The sequence below is a fragment of the Miniopterus natalensis genome, chromosome 16 (assembly GCF_054644295.1).
Source record: "Miniopterus natalensis isolate mMinNat1 chromosome 16, mMinNat1.hap1, whole genome shotgun sequence".
Classification (NCBI taxonomy): domain Eukaryota; kingdom Metazoa; phylum Chordata; class Mammalia; order Chiroptera; family Miniopteridae; genus Miniopterus; species Miniopterus natalensis.
In genome coordinates, this window is record NC_142096.1 from 5,023,460 (window position 1) to 5,039,642 (window position 16,183).

The 16,183-nt window shown below is 45.5% G+C and overlaps 1 protein-coding gene and 1 non-coding gene across 3 annotated transcripts in view; both read left to right on the forward strand.

The window, feature by feature from the left end:
• Window positions 1–7,125: 7,125 nt before the first annotated feature.
• MTDH (metadherin) overlaps window positions 7,126–16,183 on the forward strand; it is a 42,133-nt gene continuing 33,075 nt past the window's right edge. For both annotated transcript variants that reach the window (XM_087825293.1, XM_087825294.1), the window contains exon 1: window positions 7,126–7,509. In XM_087825293.1, the coding sequence (XP_087681419.1) occupies window positions 7,141–7,509 (369 nt within the window). In that variant the 5' untranslated portion in view covers window positions 7,126–7,140. The remainder of the gene's footprint in view (window positions 7,510–16,183) is intronic.
• On the forward strand, window positions 14,848–14,978 carry LOC148091328 (small nucleolar RNA SNORA31). The gene has a single exon (XR_015715821.1). It is a non-coding gene; the product is annotated as a small nucleolar RNA SNORA31 (small nucleolar RNA).

Here is a 16,183-nt window from a genome sequence, read left to right on the forward strand (position 1 = left end):
GACTGGAGAGTCACAACTTGTGGCGTGCCATACCCATCGCCTCATATTTTCTTCGGAAACAAAATCCTGAGTTTTAGCGAGGCATGTTTCCCAGCCTCCCTTGTAGCTAAGTGTGGCCATTTGGCTAAGTCTGGGCCAACAGAATGTAAGCAAAATGATATATGCAATTTCCTGGTTGTGCCCAATTTCCTGGTTGTGCTCTCATCTTGGTGCCTGGAACTTGGACATGAAGACAAGGCATCTAGGACCAAGATGAAGTTAACATTTTAGGGACACTGGTGGAATTATAGGATGGAAGGAGCTAACACATCAACATTATGTGAGAAAGGAATCAGACTATTAAATGAGAAAATTCTATATTGTTTAAACCTCTGTAAATCTTTTTGAGGCAGCTTAATATATATCCTAGTTGAAAAACCCTACAATTTCAATTGTCAATAGTATTAGGTTTAGAATTTATGCTTTGGGTTACTAATTGCTATTTCATTGTCACTAGTTGTTATAAAATACTTAAGTCAAGTATTATACACATTTCTGTACACAGAGGGATGATAAATTGCTAAAATCGATGGGCATTAACATCATGCAATAGTTCGAAATGAACACTTTATTGGCTGATTATAAAAATTCAAAGCCAGTGAGCAAACCCTGTTCTCAAGATTATGCACAATGCTGTCCACTCACAAAGAACATTAACAGAGTCTGTTAGGGGAAATGTGCCTGAACACTGAACTTGGCTCCTTTGGGAGTAACTAGGGCAAAAGCTAGAAGAAAGCATTCCAACTATTCATGAAAAAACAATCCTGTTGCTAAATCCTCTTAGGGGATGTAAACAAATTACTCTCGGTCTATATTTAACAACCTTTTGAGCTTCGGTTTTAACGTTGGCTAAGAATAGTTTGTTCAGAAGAGATAAGGGACATGTTCAGAAGTTTCCGATATAAACTGAGATTGTTGTAGCTGTGAGCGATTTCAGAGAGTAGATTGCTGCTCGATGAAATTTCCACTCATAAATAACTCAGCTAGAGATCTCAGGGAAGACGTTTTGAGTCATTTGTCTTAGAATTATAAAGAAAAGGAAGCAATCAGGAAGGGAAAAACAATCTTGAAATGAAGACCACGAGTGCCTGCAAGTGTTTCATCGCGATGCTCAGTCTCACCATAATTGCTCCACCTCCTGTGGCTACCGCAATAAAGGACAGGGACGGCAGAAGTATCGTATGAGAAGGGAAGAAATGTGTGTGTGCAGTCTTTCTGATTCTCTTTGGGCTACCAAAATTGGGTGAGCGTAGTAATTCAGAAAACAGAAGCCCTGAGAGAAAGAGATCGCCGGACCTTCAGAAAGCCTTAGGGAGCACCTGGGAGAAGCGGTGAGGACTTTCAGTTTCACAAACTATGAAGAAGTCCTCGGTGGCATCTCATTTCCAAATGAGGACTCATAACAATAAATCAGCTTCTCTCGGCTTCTCTATTTTCACCAATGGGACAGCGGTCGCCATGTCACTCAATTAAAAGAACGCCAGAGCTTTGGGATTCCAACGGCTTCTTTTTATTTTATACTCTCTCTATCCCCTTCGGTTCAAACTCGCAATATCTGTGGTGACATAATATTCTCAAAACCTTTGGGAGCCCTCAGAAGGCGCTGGGCAGGGCTGGGGCCTCATCTGGTGCTCAGCCAGGGAGGGATCTGCTTCCAAACTCGTGGTTGTTGGCGGGATTCGGCTCTTTCTGGGTCGGACTGGGGGTCTGGCTTTCTTACTGGCTGTTGGTAGGCAGCCTCCCTTGATTTCATGCCACGTGGGCCTCTCCTCGTGGAAGCCGACTTCACCAAAGCCGGCGAGAGAAAGAAAAAGGGTGTGTTAGCAGATGGAGACTGCAGTTTCATGTCATATAAGCATGGAAGTGATGTGACATCACCCTTTGCCACATTCTCTTGGCTGGAAGCAAGTCTCGGGTCTCTCGCACGCTCAAGGGCAGGGATTACACCAGGATGTGAGTATTCGGAGCCAGGACAACTGGGGAGCACCTGAGAGCCTTTCCCCCGCAAAATACTCATGCCTTCGATTAGGGATATATCTTTGTTTGCATTGTGGGTAAATAGTTATTGGCTTTTTAAATTCACATTATCACTCACTTTAATATCAACTATTGTTTCAAACATCTTCTGAACATCTATCATGTGGCAGGCGTTGCGCTAGGTACAAGGTATAGTTCAATGATTAGCAAAACCAGACACAGTTTCTGTTCTCATGGAGATGCAGTCAGAAGGAGAGAGAAAATAATTACATGAATAAGTGTGAAATCACGCTTTGACAAATACTATGGAAAGTTGTGGTGCTATGAAAATCTGTAACAGGAGGAAGTGACCTGGTCTAGTTAGCACATTCAGTCTTCTCTGCTTCCCCGGGCCCCTCCCTCATGCCCCAACCAGGTTTTGGTTCCAAACAGGCCCTTAGCATATCTTCTGATCTTGTGAAGAGATTTGGAAATATCCTGCCTTTTCAGCAACACGCTTACAAGCGATCTTCCAGCTTAGGATACTTCTGCAGGTGATTTCGCTATCCGCTAATTCTTACTGGACTTATTCTGGGGATTATCCTTTCCTGACCATATCTCCAAATTCTTGGCACTTCCCTGGGGGTTTTTTGTTTGTCTTTTAATTCTCACCCGAGGATATTTTTTCCATTGCTTTTCAGAGAGAGTAGAAGGGCGAGAGAGAGAGAGAGAGAGAGAGAGAGAGAGAGAGAGAGAGAGAGAGACATTGATGGGAGAGAGACACATTGACTGGCTGCCTCCCACATGCGCCGTGATGGGCCCGGGGATCGAGCCTGGAACCGAGGTGCATGCCCTTGGCGGGAATCGAACCGGGGACCTTTCAGCCCATGAGCTGACGGTCTAACCACTGAGCTAAAACAGCTAGGGCTATAGTTCCCTGTTTTGCTGTAAAATCACCCTCCCAGGAGTTTATAATGGCAATAGTCTACGTTTTGAAGACCCAGGTCAACATTTTTCTTTCATCAGCCCTCAAAATCAGCTACTTGAGTGGACGTTTCCTGCACTATTATGAACTGAATGCTTATTCCCCCCTCCCCCCCTCCCAAATTTCATACGTTGAAGCCCTAACCCCCAACGTGACAGTGTTTGGAGGCAGGTCCTTTAAGGAAGTAATTACGGTTAAATGACAATACGAAGGTAGGGCCCTTATCTGGCAGGATTAGTAGCCTTATCGGAAGAGTGAGGACGCGGCAAGAAGGTGGCCATCCGCCAGCAGGAAGGAGGCCCTTATCAGAGCCCAGCCTCGCTGGCACCTTGATCTTGGACCTCCAACTTCCAAAAGTGTGAGGAAAAATGTTTTGTTTAAGCTACAGAGTTGATGGTCTTTTGTTATGGCATCCTGAGCAGACAAATACACACGAGGTTCCCAGAACGGATCGCGCAGTATACTGGGGAAAAAAAAGAGCGACAAGGGGTCGAGAGAGGTGGGGGACTGGGCTCCTCTCCGAGCTCAGCCACTCTGACTCTCGGGTATGACACTTAATTAACCCTCTGAAGCTTCGGGTTTCTCTTCTGTAAAGTGAGAGGCTTTAGGAGAACTTCCTCAGGTCCCTTGAAACTTCCAAATTAAAAGGGTTAATCACATATTGTGGGCTACAGCTCAGGTAATTACAGCGCCAGGATTCCATCCTAAAGAAGTAACTAATGGACATTCACAAACACGTAGTTACAAATATGTTCATATCAGAATTACATTTAATGGCAAGACAACAACAAAAACACCAACAAAACGAAAACCTGTAAGTAATCTACCCAACAGTAAAGTACGTTAAGTTACAGAAGAACCAGACGATAAAGCGAGCGAATGTGAAAAGCTGCTTTTCTTATAATTAACATCAAGGACGTCCTGTTGGGAAACCTTGTTTTTAAGGTCAAAGACTGGCAAAAACTGTTAGAAGCCCCGTCAGTGAGAATGGAACCTTCCAGCCTCGTAAGGATCTGAGCCATGTGGGTCACTCTTTAAAAAATGTATTTGAACTGTTTATTGAGGTATAGTTGACATAGATGATAACGTTTGAAGTATACAATCTGAGCCCAGCTGGTATGGCTCAGGGGTTGAGCACCGACCTAGGATCCAGAAGATCATGGCTCGATTCCTGGTCAGGGCACAGGCCTGGGCTGTGGGCTCCATCCCAAGTAGGGGGCGTGACTCTCTCATCGATGTTTCTCTCTCCCTCACCCTTCCTCTCCCTGAAATCAATAAAGACATATTTTAAAAATAATAAAGTATACAATTTGATAGTTTTGACATACATAGTATATATACCCATAAAATCATAATAACAGTAAAGCTGTTGAACAATCTGTCACTCCCCAAAGTTCCCTGATACCCTTGGAAATCCCTCCCTCCCATTTCTCCTTGCTCCCGCCTACCCTCACTAAGTAACCGCTGATTTGCTTTCTGTCACTAGTTTGCGTTTTCTAGTTTTACGCAAGTGGAATCATATAGTATGCACTCTTTTTTGCCTGACTTCTTTCACTCAGCATAATTATGGGGAGATTCAGCTTTGTTGCTGCTTGTATTTATACTGCATTCCTTTTTATTTCAGAGTGCTAGTCCATTCTTAGCCACTTTGACTCTTAGAAAAAGGAGTCTAATTATAACCCACGTGCTTCAGGTAAGAGGTTTCAGAAACATTTTGAATTCGTAGACCCTGAGAAGATTCCTTGCATGTGAACCCGAAGAAGGAATTTATCTGCTGAGATGGACTCTCCATAGTCAATCGAGGGCCCAAATTTGACAAATAATGAGAGCCTAGCAGCCCTTTGCTGACAGGGCCTTCTCGTGTGCTCTGTATGCCAGGAAGAACCTCGGTCTGAACTCTTGGCTTCCCACACTAATGCCCTGCTTGATTAACTAGCTGAGTCAACTATTATACCAAGTTCCTGGATTTGTCTTTCCACCAACGGACTAAGACCTGCCCCACGCAATCAGAATTGCTCCATAACGAACAACCAGGACCACCTGACTCAGTCCAACAGGAATCTATTGGATCTCATTTATGTCCTACGGACCTAACTGGGAACCTGGGGAGGAACTGTCGCTATAAAAGGCAGCTTCCCCTTTCTCTCCCTGGAACGTAACTTAGGTTGCTTCCTGAATCTGTGTCTCCGGGCTGCAGTTCCTTTTGATCAAATAAATGCTTTTTATTCTTTATTGTGGCCTGAAATTAACACTGGTTTACACCCTTTGCCATTTCCACAGAGCTAGCAGTGAGTCTGCTCAGGCCCAGGTCTGATATTTACTCTTCCACACATGGTCGACTCTGCTTTGAATCTTTCAAAACATTTCTTCATTTAAGTTTTACTTAAACTTCATTCTGCCGCAAGTTAATAAACCTAACTTTGCGGGACTCACGGGTGTGTTCCTGTAACCTTTGTAGGTGGGTTTTTATCAATTGACATGAGTGGTCGTGACCATGGTAAGTGCAAAACAGTAAATAGTGTATAATGCAGTATTTTGTTTTTAATAATTATGTGCAAGGATGACTAGAAAGTTACATATAAAAATGATTATATCTGTATTATGAAATACAGTAAACATGTATTTTACTTTTAAGGTTAAAGGACAGTCGTGGAAAATAAGGTGATATTGATTTTACATAATCAGAACTTGCTAGGCTGCTAAAGCAACAGGCAAACCCTGATATCATTGTACAGTAGCTTTAAGTCTGTATAAAGCTTAGCAGTAATGTGTGTGTTTTAAAGTATGTTTTAATTTTTTATTTTATTGATCTTACAGAGAAAGAGGAGAGGAAACGGAGAAAGAGCGAGAAACATGGACCAGTTGCTTCCTCCACCCAACGCACCCCACCGGGTATCGGGAATCGGAATCGAGCTGGAGGCCTTTGGGCCCTAACAGGAGGGCACTGGGCCCACTGAGCCACACCAGCCCGGCGGTCATTTATTTCTATTGTTTACAAAACTCCCTTCCGCCGGTGAATTACAGCCCGCGCTGCAACACTGTTGCAAAGCAGGTCACCGGCATTCAAGGTCTTACTTCCATTGTTGGAGAAAGCCTGTATTTTATTTAGTTCACTTGAGGCACGTTTTACATACTAATTATCAAGTCACAGAATTTTTAAAAACCCTCCTGTAAGCCCCAAACATCACCTTTGTGATTAAAACCTGAAAAGCTAACTCAGCGCCTCCCGCCCTCCCACGGGGGCTTCTCCCCCGCTCTGCGGCCCTGGGCAGAGCTTCGCGCCACCTGTAAACGCGCGCTAACCAGACTCTCCTAGTAAAGCCCCGACTGTGCAGGGAAAGGGTGCGGCCCGCGGGCTCCTCACTCCCGGGGGCTCAGCCGCGAGGGTGAACGAGCAGGACGCGGCCCCAAGACCAGCACCCACCCCGGAGTCGCCCCCGGGCCCCGCCGAGCCCGCCTGGGCCGCCTCCAGCCGCCCGTGACTCAGGGAAACGCCGCGTCCGCCACAGCGCCCCCCGCAGGCGGCGGAGGCGCCGACCCGGCCCCCGTGACCCTGCGGCCCCCGCCCCCCACCCCGGCTTCCACGGGAGCCCCTCCCCCGGCCCAGCCAAAGCGCCACGTCGCCCAGCGCCCAGCCGCCAGCCACCCGCGAGGCTCCCTCCAGGTGACCCCGCCCAGCCTCCCGTCCCGCGTCGCCGGTCCCCCAGCGCCCCTCCTCCAGCGCGCCCCGAGAGTCCCCGCCGACCCCGCCGGCCGCGCCCTCGCCCGGGCCCAACGGCTCCCACCCCGCTCCGCGCGCCTACGTCACACTCCGCCCCGCCCCCGCCCCCACGTGACCCGCGCCCGCCGTCCCCGCGCGCGGCGTGGATCGCGGCCGAGGCCGCCATTGTTCCGCCGAGGGAGGTCAGCCGGCCGGGCTCCGGCGCCGGGACGCCGCTTAGCGGCCGCCGCTGGAGACACGCCCCGCGCCCCTCCTCCCGCGGAGGCCGAGCGCGGCCGCTGACGAGGGGAAGTGGGCGCCCCGCTCCTCCCGGCGGCGTCAGCTGCCGCGATGCGCTCGGCCTGAGGCCGTCGGCCCGGCCCCGCCTCGCTCCCCTCGACCGTCCCCGGCGCCCGGGCGCCCGGCTGTCCCCCCGCGAGCCCCGCTGACGGGAGGGAAGATGGCCGCGCGGAGCTGGCAGGACGAGCTGGCCCGGCAGGCCGAGGAGGGCTCGGCCCGGCTGCGGGAAATGCTGTCGGTCGGCCTGGGCTTCCTGCGCACCGAGCTGGGCCTCGACCTGGGGCTGGAGCCGAAGCGCTACCCGGGCTGGGTGATCGCGGTGGGCACGGGCGCGCTCGGGCTGCTGCTGCTCTGCCTGCTGGGCTTCGGCTGGGCCGCGGCGTGCGCCGGCGCCCGCAGGAAGCGCAGGAGCGCGCCCCGCCGGCGGGAGGAGGCGGCCGCGGCCCCCGACGACCCGGCCGCGCTCAAGGGCCTCCGGGGCGACGAGCAGAAGAGGAAGAACCGCAAGAAACTGCCCGAGAAGCCCCGAGTAAGTGCGGAGGCGCGGCGGCGGAGCGGGGCGCAGGGCCGGGGGCGGAACGGAGAGGGGGCTCGCCGGGGCCGGGGCCGGGGCCGGTCTCCCGGGGGCGGCCGTCGCGGACTCGTTCCCCGGGGCGCGGCGGAGACGCGGGGAGAGCGGGCCGGTGGTTAGACGGCTTCGAGGGAGGCAGTTGGACGCGCGGGGTCGGGCCGCCTCGGGAGCCCTGAGCGCCCGGGCGGCGGGCCGGCCCTCCCGAGGCCTGCGGGGCGCGCGGCGGGACCCGGCGCCGTGTCGGGAAGTGACAGGGGGACGGGGACGAGTGTCCAGGTCAAGTCACACCGAAGGAGATAGGGTGACCCCCCCCCAATAAAAAACCAAACACTCCGGGGCTTCGGAGGATTGAAAGTGCCCAGGTCTGGGCGCGCTTCCATTTTGGTGGGGCTGTTAAAGGGAAATGGTTCCCACTCCTCGCGCGAATGCGGCCCGCGGAGGCCGGAGCGGGCAGGCCAGGGGGCCCGGCTGTCGGGTGCACTTCGGGGTGCGCGGCCCGGGGAGGCGGCGGGCGGGCGGGCGCGCGGGCTGACAGGCGCTGGGCTCCGCTCGCCGGACCACGTGGAGGAGCCGGAGGGAGCCCCGCGCCCGCTCCGCGCGGCTTCGGGCTCTAGTTCTGCATCCTGATTGCACAACCATTTCCCCCTGGTTCCTCTGCGACATCCCTTATAGTTTTATTTATTTTTAAAAATACTTTACAGTTGAGCAGTGGAGCATGAAGGGTGTGCAGAACTAGAATCGGCTCCCGACCTATTTTCGTACCCCCTAAATTAAGCTCCTCACCCTTTCAGTGCAATCAAGTAAAATGTAACCAAGGCGCTCCTAGGCGAAATTCATTCCGGTCGCGAGGCTTTAGAGGCGATCATGGAGACTAGTGTAGGAGGAGACAGGTTCATAAATAAGTTATTAGAGGAAGTGGGATTTGAATTCAGACTGAAGTGGTGAGAGTATTGTTGGTAACAGGACAAAGAATAAGGCGGCATTAGGGACTGGACAGGCCACGGTGCATTCTCAGGCCTGGGTAAGTATTAAGGTCTTGCCTGCTGAGTAAGAGGCCAGGTACATACCCTAGAAAAGGGTACGATTCTGTGGATGTGAATACTACCTTTCGTTAATAGAAGAGAAAATAGTACTTCTTTGGGGCATATGTAACTATATTTAAATTTGTGGAGAGCATCAAGGATTACCAGAAAGTAATGTTATGGTGGAACTAGATAACCTAGCCCCAAGATGGGGAAAGATGATCTTGAAAATGCCACGTGTATTAATAAGCCTCATCCCTGTGTGGATGAAGCAGGTCGTGGAAATTTCAAAGCCCTGTTTGGGGCGTCTAAAATTTCAGATGGACGAGACGTGAGTGGAGAGACAGGTGCTCCCGGAGCCCATCCGAAGTGCATCATCGCGCTCAGATGACTCATCTGGAGAGCACAAGCTCCGGTGAAACTTGTACTGTGAAAACTCAACCTCAGACTGATTCCTTCTTTTCATTTAAATAAAGGAAGGGCGGAATGAATGAACAGATCTTCTGTTAGCTTTGGGCAGTGGAGAATGGGAAGAAAAACGAATATTTGAATGTTAATTGGGTGAGAAAATATCTTTGCTTATTGATGGTAAAGCTGTGTTTTGGAGTTTGTCAACATTTACAAAATCGTGGCTTTCAAACTTTTTTGACTGCAATCTACAATAAGAAATATATTTACAGTACAGTACCCTCCCACACACATAACTAACTATTCTGTTTGTTTTTCTTTAATGATATTTCTGACCCACTAAATTGGTTTCACATGTGAGTATGAGGCATGACCGTAGTTAGAAAAACTCTGCTTTATAGGGCTAAGAAGTATACATTGCCATTTAAATTTTTTTTTTTTTTTAGTACTCATACACTTTGGAGAAAAGCAGGATACTGTTTGCAGATTCCTGTAAAAAGGAATAACCTATTTGCATTTCATTGTGAAGGGAATACAAAAGTTAAAGCTCAGTTTCTCCCCATGTAGCTTTTTACTTCAGTTGTGGAAAAAGATATACTCAAAAAAATTGACACTGCAACCCCACTGTGGGCCCAGGTGGCAGTGAAAGACATAATCACAGAATTTGACTTTGAGAGTGGGTAGGAGCCGGATAGTGGGAGAGGCTGGAGAAACTGCAAAGGCCCAGCTCTGTCAGCCTGGCAGAGATGGGGAACTCTAAACTTGAGTAAGGCATTTAACCTTGCTCTGTTTAGCTTATCTTGTTTATAAATTGAAGATCTTAGTTGAGTTAAAGCACTGCAGGACTCCTCAAAGTGTTCACCCCTGACTACTTACTTGCCGTAGAGTTGCTTTGAATGCTTGTTAAAATTTGTAGATTCCTGAGCCCCTCTACAGATATTATAAATTCAAAATCTCTGAACTGGGTCCAGGGAATCTGCATTTTTAACAAGGTCCCTTGGTAAATCCTTGCCTGTTAGTTTGAAAATCATTCTCTGGACTAGGCCCATAAGAACTATAGTAGAAGAGATTTCCAAGTTCAGTGAAGTTTAGTCTTATCCGCCTCTTCATTACTGTGTCATTCTGCCATGCACTTCAGGATACACTATTCAAGTGGGTTCAGTGATGTAAACTAGTTTTATTTTCTTCCCCATTAGTTTCTCTTAAAGCATTCCAAATTTTGCAACACAAATTTTCAAAATTTGTTTCGAGTAGCTTGTTCTTATTTTTAGAGTCATAAGTCTTTGTTTTTAATTCTTATATTAGTTTAATTTTTACCATAGTCTTTTAGGGCATGAATTGCAGTTTGTTCCCCTATTAAAAGTGAAGGAGGTGGCACTTTTTACTGGGCTTGGTTCTTGGTATTTTTGGAAATCATTGTTACCTTCCATGCGTTTTCCTAGTTCAGTGTGTTAAACAGGCACTCAGCAAACATTTGACTTAACTTGAGCAATGATTTAGATGAATGTGAGATCTCAGATAACCGGACTTTAACAATTATTGCTTTGAATTTCAACTTGGAAGCACATAACCAGGGTCAACTTCAAAGAAAATTCATTTTAATAAACAAGTGATTATTAGTGTAGGAATTCTTAGAAAGATTTGTCACAGGGCAGTTGTCATCAATATCTGTAAACTAAGTGAATAAAAGTAGTGTTTTTGTCTTGTTTGCTACTGTATAACCTTTCACAGTGCTTGGCACTCAATCAATAATTATTGAATGCATAATATGTATGGTAGGGTGTCCCACCCACATAGTTCTACAGCTTATTCCTATTCTTCATGCCTGGTAAACAGCCTTATGAACTATCTTTTTGCCTCATCTGGCTAAAATTCTGTAGGGTCCATCTATCTACAGCTAGTAGATTGCTCTAATAGTGTGCAGTCTTTTGTAGTCATTACTTCTGTTCCAGTTTCACTGCTTCTGCCCTACATTTGGTCTTTGTTACCTTCTGCTTGGATTATCCTGACAGATCCTAACTGGTTTTCCTGCTTCCAGTCCCTGTTGCCAGTCATTCTACCCACTCATGTCAGTGAAATTTTTTAAAGCCCCAACTGTAATCACGTGACTTTCATGTTCATATCTTTTCAGTAGTTTCCCCGTCACCTTCTGAATAAAATCTAGCCTGTGACATGGCACTCAAGCCTCTTCATGTTCTTCTGCCTCATCTTAGGTTTATCTCTTACCATTACCCCTCAGGCATTACTGTTAGCTAGACTTCTGTATCTCTTTATATTACTTCTATTAAAAGGTCCTTTTTATATCTCTACCAATTTCTACCTGTCCTTCAGTAAGGCCCAACTACAGTGCTACCTCTACTATAACGCCTTCCCTAGCTCCCCAGTTAAAGGTAGTCTTTTTCATATGTTTATTTTATATTTTTATTCTTAAATATATCTTTATTGATTTCAGAGAGAGGGAAGGAGAGGGAGAGAGAGATAGAAACATCAATGATGAGAGAGTCATTGATCGGCTGCCTCCTGCACGCCCCCAACTGGGGATCCAGCCTGCAACCTGGGCATATGCCCTGACCAGGAATCGAACCCTGATCGCCTGGATCCTGGGTTGAAGCTCAACCGCTGAGCCATGCCCTGCTAGGCTGTTTTATATTTTTCATGAGACCTAAAACAAGAAGGCAGAGCAGAGCATTGCCTGGGAATGTGCCTGTAGGGTGACTGAGTTTATTTTGAAGCTCTGCCTGCCCACAGATGATCAGGAAAGTACCTCAAAGCCTTGATGTGAGGGTTAAATACATTTTAGTGAGCCGGCGATTTGCCAGAATGGAAGCCTCAAATAACGGGGGTCAGCGCTGTGTTAATAACTGGACCATTCCTCTCATCCTTGAACCCCATGTCTAGGTGTGTACTTGGTGTCTCCAGTTGGAAATCTGATATTTGTCTCAAATTTTAACATCTCCAAAACGATTCATAATTTCCTGCCCTCTCGCGGTCTTCCCCATTTTTGTAAATGGCAAATGACCCTACCGTCCGTTCTCTTTCACCTGCCCAAACTCAGAATCACCCTTTTTCTTCCCTTTCCCCACATCCTCCTGCCTTCCTCACCTCATAATCAGCAAGTACTATTGATTTTACCCCCAAAATATATATGCAGTCTACTTATTTTACTGTCACTGTAGCTCACTTCTACAGCAAGTAGCTTCTGTTGCCTGCCTCCAGTCCTTTCTCAACACCCTAGTAAGGAGTCTTTAAAAACAAATCATCTGACCTTGTCTAAAGCCAACATTGCAGTCGCTTTTGCATTTTTAACCTAGACCTCTTTCATTTATGGCCAGCATCTGCTTTTCTTTCTAAGCTGATTTTGAGCTAGTTCCTCTCATTTGTGACCTCCAACTCTAGTAATCTTTTTTGTTCTTCAAACACTTTCACAACCCAGTGCCTTCCCGAGAGCTCTTGCCAACACGGGGAACAAGCTCGTCCCACTGTTTGAATCAGCCTCTAGAGCTCACCTTCCCAGGAAATCCTTCCTGATCTCCATGTTTGAAATCCTATTTTCTGTCTCAACCTCTTGTATGTTTCCTTTATTATAGTTATTCACAGTTTGTAAATTATTTCCTTATCCATTCAGTTTTTTGGGGTCTTTTCCCTCCACTAGATTGTAAGTCTTGATGTATAATGGCAGACAGTGCCTGGCATGTAAGGGCCTTCGCTAATTATTTGTTCAACTAAATGCTGAACAGTAGTTAAAATGGCATCTCATAGTTTAATTGGATAATCTGTTATTGAGCTAATAAATTTGTTTTACAATATTTCCAGTAGAATTATGTATTTTATTCTTAAGTAGTGGTTTTGTCATATTATCCCAGGTATTACTAAAAGGTAAATTATATCACTTACCACCTACAGGGTTTTTGTCTTTTACCTTTAAGTCACTAGCTCCCTTAGTTTTAAGTCTTAAAAGAACAACTATTTGATTAAAAAAATCAAATGGAGTAGAAGTCTGTTAAGAATATCTTCTTATTCTGAACTTTGAAACTCCTGGAGGGCAAATTTCTTTCATACGCCCTTGTTCCTGAGGTCCCTAGCCCAGTACCTGGTATTTATGCACTAAAAACATTTATGAAGTTAATAAATTGAAGACTGATTCACATGAATTATAGCTCCTTGAAATCAAGAGTTAATAGAATAAGACCCTACTCCCCTGCATGTGGCCCCCACCGGCCAGGTGTCATGCTGGTTTATCCCTCCCTCCCCCCCCCCCCCTCTCACAGGCACACATGCACACTTTTCTTTTGTGAAGGTAATTTTTAAAAGGATCCGAGGTGGGAGTTGGGGGAAGGAATAATAATAAGACAGACATGGCATTGCCTACAGCAAGTTTTTCCATAAGAAATGATATTTTTCTGTTACTGGTTGATGTTCACCAAATTTGAAGGACATTCTTGGGTGGTCTAATTTAAAATGTAGATTGTATGCTATATATGAAATTAACTTCGGTTGGTCCTGGAGGGGAGCACCTTGAAGTTTTCCAGAAAATTTAAAACTAGGTACAGTGAGAGGCCCGTGTAATTGTTAATCTGTCCAAACACGGTATATATTAAGGCTCCATGATCAGAGCAAATAAAACCCAGATTGGCAATCACATTGGATTTGAAGTGTTGCTTTGCAATTAGTTGCTTTTCATGTGAGCAGGTCTACATAATATGCTTTCATTTAGGGATATGCTAATTTAAATGTGGTTGTTAATTTTTCAGAACAAGACCTTCTTAACCAGTTAGTGGCAGAATTAGAGGACAGATTAGTGTTGCTGATGGATATGTAGGAGAGGCTCAGCCACCATGGTGTGTCCTTTTTTCCTGCTACCCCAGAATTCTGTTGCCTTTACTCTTGGAATAGGAGGCTAAATATGGTATCAGGCTTTTGTGGGCAGTTGTTGATGACTTACGGAATCCCAGTAATTATGAGAGCTATATAAAGCCCAAGAGCTAATGAAAAATTGGGAAATCTGCATAAACCAGAGAGAACAGCTACAGTTATAGCCTTTACATGAATTGATGTTGCAAAGAAGGAGGTAAAATTGGCACAGGTTGGAGTGCCTTTGGCTTGGGGATCATTTCAGAGCCTGTGAAGAAGAAACAGTGTTCCCACTGCTGGTCACTGATTGAGGACTTCAGACTATATTTATTTAAAAGGAAAGATTGTTCCATTTTTTACTTGGGAGGCTGTAAGGACTGTGTTTGTAGTTTTTCTCAAAGGAATTGATTGCATTGAATATTTTAGTAGGTTAAGATAGTTTTTAACCACCTAATTTCTCATCTTTTAGCAGTTAGTTAATAAATGTGACAATGCAGTCATTTAGGGGAGTAAAATGGAGGCGCTCTGTAAGTGACTATGATGAAGAGTTTCCTGAAGGGATTAGTTGAGTGAAGTTTTTGCAGATGTAAGCTTTGTGAGCTGCCAGTTAAAGAGATGGGAAACTTCAGTTGGAGATGCAAGGTCATTCAGTTGGCAAAGCTTACATAGAAAGGCGCGGCTGTCCGCAGGAAATCAGAAGTAGTAATTTTGGCTAGAGAGAGTAGCATGAACTAAGAAATAGCATGAAAATTGACAAGTTAAGGTAATATTGGAAAGTAGAATTAAAGTTTTCTATTCCTGATGTGGATATGGCTCTTAAGTCCAAACTCATTTTTGGAGTTTCTTACCTTTGTGCTATGCCCCTCCCCTCAAGACGCACCCCTCCCCCACACACGCAGAGATTAGATGAGGCAGCATTAAAATGGCAACACAGCGCAGAAGGAAGAAAACCAGAAGAAAGAGTGAGCAGGCCTGGTTTTGGCATTAGCTGTCTGACTTGAACAAGTTGTTTAAAATGCATCAATTTGACGGACCTGGAGCAGTTACTGTCTGCTGCTTAGGTTTCAGTGCAGATGCAAGAATAAAGGGACCTCGCTCACGCTTTCTGTCTGATTTGCAGCCAAGATTGAAAGGGGGAATACAAAAAAAAATTTTTTAATGGAGTTTTAACAATTCAAATTACCTTGTAAACAATTGAAGAGCCAGCTTTACTTCAAAATAAGACTCTAAAATAAAAGGGCTTTTAAAAATGTTGCTTAAGACCCAGCAGATTAAATTTGGATTAATTAGAAATTTAATCAGCTAAAAGAGAGTTTTTGTTTTGATTTTTCTGCCATAAGTCTTTGGGAAGCCTATAAATTCGGCTTTAGAGTATTAATGGTCTCTTTTCCAACTGCGTATTCCTGCTAATTTGTACAAATGCCGATAATGTCACATTGTAGAAACTTGAAACTTTCACATTGTTTTCTTGAGTATAGCTCTACTATAATGAGTAATCTGATGGAAGTCTATTCTGCAAGACCTAGAAATAAAGCAGTTGAAACTAGTATATTGATTTAGTAACTTGTTGTATTGAATATGAGGAGAATGGGTAAATGAAAAAAAGTAGTAGTGTCCAGAAAGAAGGGGTTAGAATACAGTTACCTGGGGCCTGTTCTTCAAATTCCTGACTCTGAATAGTGAGGGGCTCAGAAATACTTATTTAAAAAACAAAGCAACACTAGTGGTTATAATTAGAAGCCAAAACTGGGATTCACATAATTCTAGTCATGAACACCTACCTCTGAGTGCTATGAATTTATTTCAGGAATGTTAGGAAAGCCGAGGTAGCCTTTTTAAGCTATGGCGGTGGATTTGTAAAGCTTCTTACTCCCAGAGCAGTAGTGCCATTAGATTGTAGAATTACAGGGGACATTGGGGATTACCTAATACAGAAGCCAAAAAACTATGGTCCATGGACCAGACCTGGCCCTCCACCTGTATTTTTTGGGGACATAGTCATATTCATTTGTATCATCTCTGGCTCTATCTGACCCCTTACTGGAAAAGTTGGGTGGTTTTTGAATAGAACAGACCTATCATTTTATAGATGTAGAAATAAGATGTAGAAAAAAGATGAGTGAAATATTCTGAGACTACACAGGTGATGAGTGGTCAGAGTGCAAATTCAGTTTAGCTCTTTTTCCTGCTTTTATTCCATTATTTTTTGGTCAAGGGACTGATATCTGGGTGAAGGCAGAAAATAGATTTGTGGTACAGAATTTTGTTTATAAGTTTATTATTATAAAAAACAGCATTGGGTTAGTAAATGGCCCATCAGGTATTAGATAACATGGCTGTACAAAAACCTT